This window comes from Arachis ipaensis, chromosome B03 (genome assembly GCF_000816755.2).
Source record: "Arachis ipaensis cultivar K30076 chromosome B03, Araip1.1, whole genome shotgun sequence".
Lineage (NCBI taxonomy): Eukaryota > Viridiplantae > Streptophyta > Magnoliopsida > Fabales > Fabaceae > Arachis > Arachis ipaensis.
In genome coordinates this window covers 30,205,634-30,208,335 of record NC_029787.2, presented here as the reverse complement: position 1 = coordinate 30,208,335, position 2,702 = coordinate 30,205,634, and the positions used below count along the sequence as shown (strand labels likewise).

At 34.8% G+C, this 2,702-nt stretch overlaps 1 protein-coding gene across 1 annotated transcript; it reads left to right on the top strand.

Annotated features, from left to right (window-relative positions):
• Positions 288–2,702, top strand: LOC107630048 (probable glutathione S-transferase parC). Its single transcript, XM_016333069.2, has 2 exons — positions 288–731; positions 2,314–2,702. Exons 1-2 carry the CDS (start codon positions 417–419, stop codon positions 2,656–2,658), a joined length of 660 nt encoding a protein of 219 aa, XP_016188555.1. The 5' UTR covers positions 288–416; the 3' UTR covers positions 2,659–2,702.

Below are 2,702 nucleotides of genomic sequence, written 5' to 3'. Positions count from 1 at the left end.
AATCTAACCATTCATTACTCTCTTATTTATTTCTGGTCCCACTCATAAAATCAAAGGTGAGAGAGATTACACTGTATTTTATCAATTGTTAAAAAAATTGGAGAGAATCCTATTTCTAAAAAAAGGCACTTCTATTAAACATATTCACAGAGACATTTCTATTAAATACTCTCATAAATAAGAGTTAGCAAAAGTTGGTAGAATTTTGATTGATTACCTAACGAAATTGATAGATATATTGTTAAAAGTTTTAGACATCATATAAAATATACTTTTTAAGTTTCGAAAATTCAGGGGCCATGGCCCATACTGCTCCCATAAATCCGCCTCTGGCTATATATGGTGCTCACTGCTCCATTAGTCCATTTGCACAGACTAGCTAGTGTAGTAGTAGTTATCTACTGAGAAACCGAAAAATGGAGAATGAGGTGGTTCTTCTGGATTTATGGGCGAGCATGTTTGGTATGAGGGTTCGAATTGCGCTTGCAGAGAAGGGTATAAAGTACGAGTACATTGAACAGGATATATGGAACAAGAGCGATCTTCTTCTTCAAATGAACCCAGTTCACAAGAAAGTCCCTGTTCTCATCCACAAAGGCAAACCCATCTGCGAGTCTCTCATCGCCGTTCAGTACATTGATGAGGTCTGGAATGATAGATCTCCACTCCTACCTTCTGATCCGTATCAAAAATCTCAGGCCAGGTTCTGGGCTGATTATGTTGACAAGAAGGTACTTCCTTTTTTAGCTTTATTTATAATTGCATTAGTTCAACTTTCTTGAAACAATTTTTTGCATCTATTATTTCTATATTTATTTCTCGGTGGTGTTTTACAAGTTTTAATTTTTATATTGGTTAAGTTTGTATTAACTAAGGTGTGCATATAGATTTGGAACGATCTTTGAAACCATGCCTTAAGATTATAATTAGTATAGATGCGGCGCTCTATTTGTTTGGTTGTTTATCACCTTTTTTTTCGGGACTTGAGTTGTTTATCACTTGATTCGTTAATTTATAATCTCTCAAATTTAGTTGGACCTAACTTCTAGCATTAAATCCCACCCTTGATAACATAAGGGGTAATTGATTTGAATAAATAGGTTCTGTTCTTAGTGAGATCTTTGGGAGATACTGTTAAGTTAGCCTCAATTTAATTCTGTGAAGTTTGCAGAGAATGTAAGTATATAGAACATTCCAGAAGAAAACCCAAGGAGTAGTTTAGCGGAATTTGGGCAAGTTCTATGCGTAAGATCAAGATTCTAATCCTAGAAAGCTCTTTTGGGGAGATTTAAACACCTCGCCTATCCTTATGCTTAAAAAGTTGAACAAAATCAAATCCAATTAACTAGTGGGGGAAAATAAAAATAAAAATATATAGAGCTTTCTTATTTGGTATCCTTGAACTAATAATAGATCTTCAGGCATCCTTTTATATTCAAATGCACTTGGAGGCTTCCTTTGATGTTCATACACGTAGGCTTCCTATTGAGTGTACTACCCGAGAATTGAGATGAACTCCTGCGAGATGCAGGATGTAGTTTATGATCTCATCCCCTCCCTTTTGGGTCAGTTTAGGACAAAAAACTCTTCTACATTCAAATACAAGATTCATTTTAGTGGGTGATTTTGCAGAGTAAATGGTCAAATTCATCCACGAAAGATCATTTATTCTCCAAATTATTTTTCAAAAGATCTATTTTAAATCAAGTTCGTCTTTCAAAAATTTTAAATTGGTCATATTAGTTCTTCCATCACTTTTGTTAATGGCATTGGAATTTGCTGAAATGACACGTTAAGTGACATCATAATGCCGTCCTAATTAGCTGATAATATGATAACTTTATGAATTTTGATCAAATTAATCCCAAATTGAGGGATTTCAATGTCTCAAGATCCCCCTCAATTTGAGATTGATTTGATCTAATTTCATAAACTTATTATATTAGCAAGCAATTAGGACTGTCAACCGTATGCTGTCAGAATTTTGACGTATTTAATAATGAAAGGACTAATGTGACTAACTTAAAATTTGTGAGTGACGAATTTGATTAAAAAAATTCTCGAAGACCAATTTGGAGAATGAATAATCTTTCTGGGGCAAATTTGACTATTTTCTGGTGATTTGTATGGACTTCTATAAGTGCTCAAAAAATCTATAGGCTTTTCATTCTCTAGTAAATATTTCCAATTTTGTCTACGCTTCCTCTCCTTGTTTCCTGTGCTAGATTGAACAATTCGTCAATGTTGATAGAATGTGCTAATTTTTTGTTACAATTTAAAATGTGTATGCTGATTATTTGTAATGTTAAATAGATATATGACCTTGCAAAGAAGGTGTGGGCAAGAAAAGGAGAAGAGCAAGAAGCTGGTAAGAAGGAATTCATTGAAGCCCTTCAATTATTGGAAGCAGAGCTAGGAGACAAACCGTTTTTCGGGGGAGACAAGCTTGGTTTCGTAGACATTTCGCTTGTCACATTTTATAGCTGGTTTTATGCAGTTGAGACCATTGGCAACTTCAGTATAGAGTCTGAATGTCCCAAGTTCATTTCTTGGGCCAAGAGGTGTCTGCAGAAAGAAAGCGTTGCTAACACTTTACCTAACTCAGAAAGGGTCTATGAATTCCTTTTGGATGCTAAAAAGAGGCTCGGTATTGAGTGAATGGCTATAGCAAATTCTGATAATATGTGAAGCTGGGTTGGTTT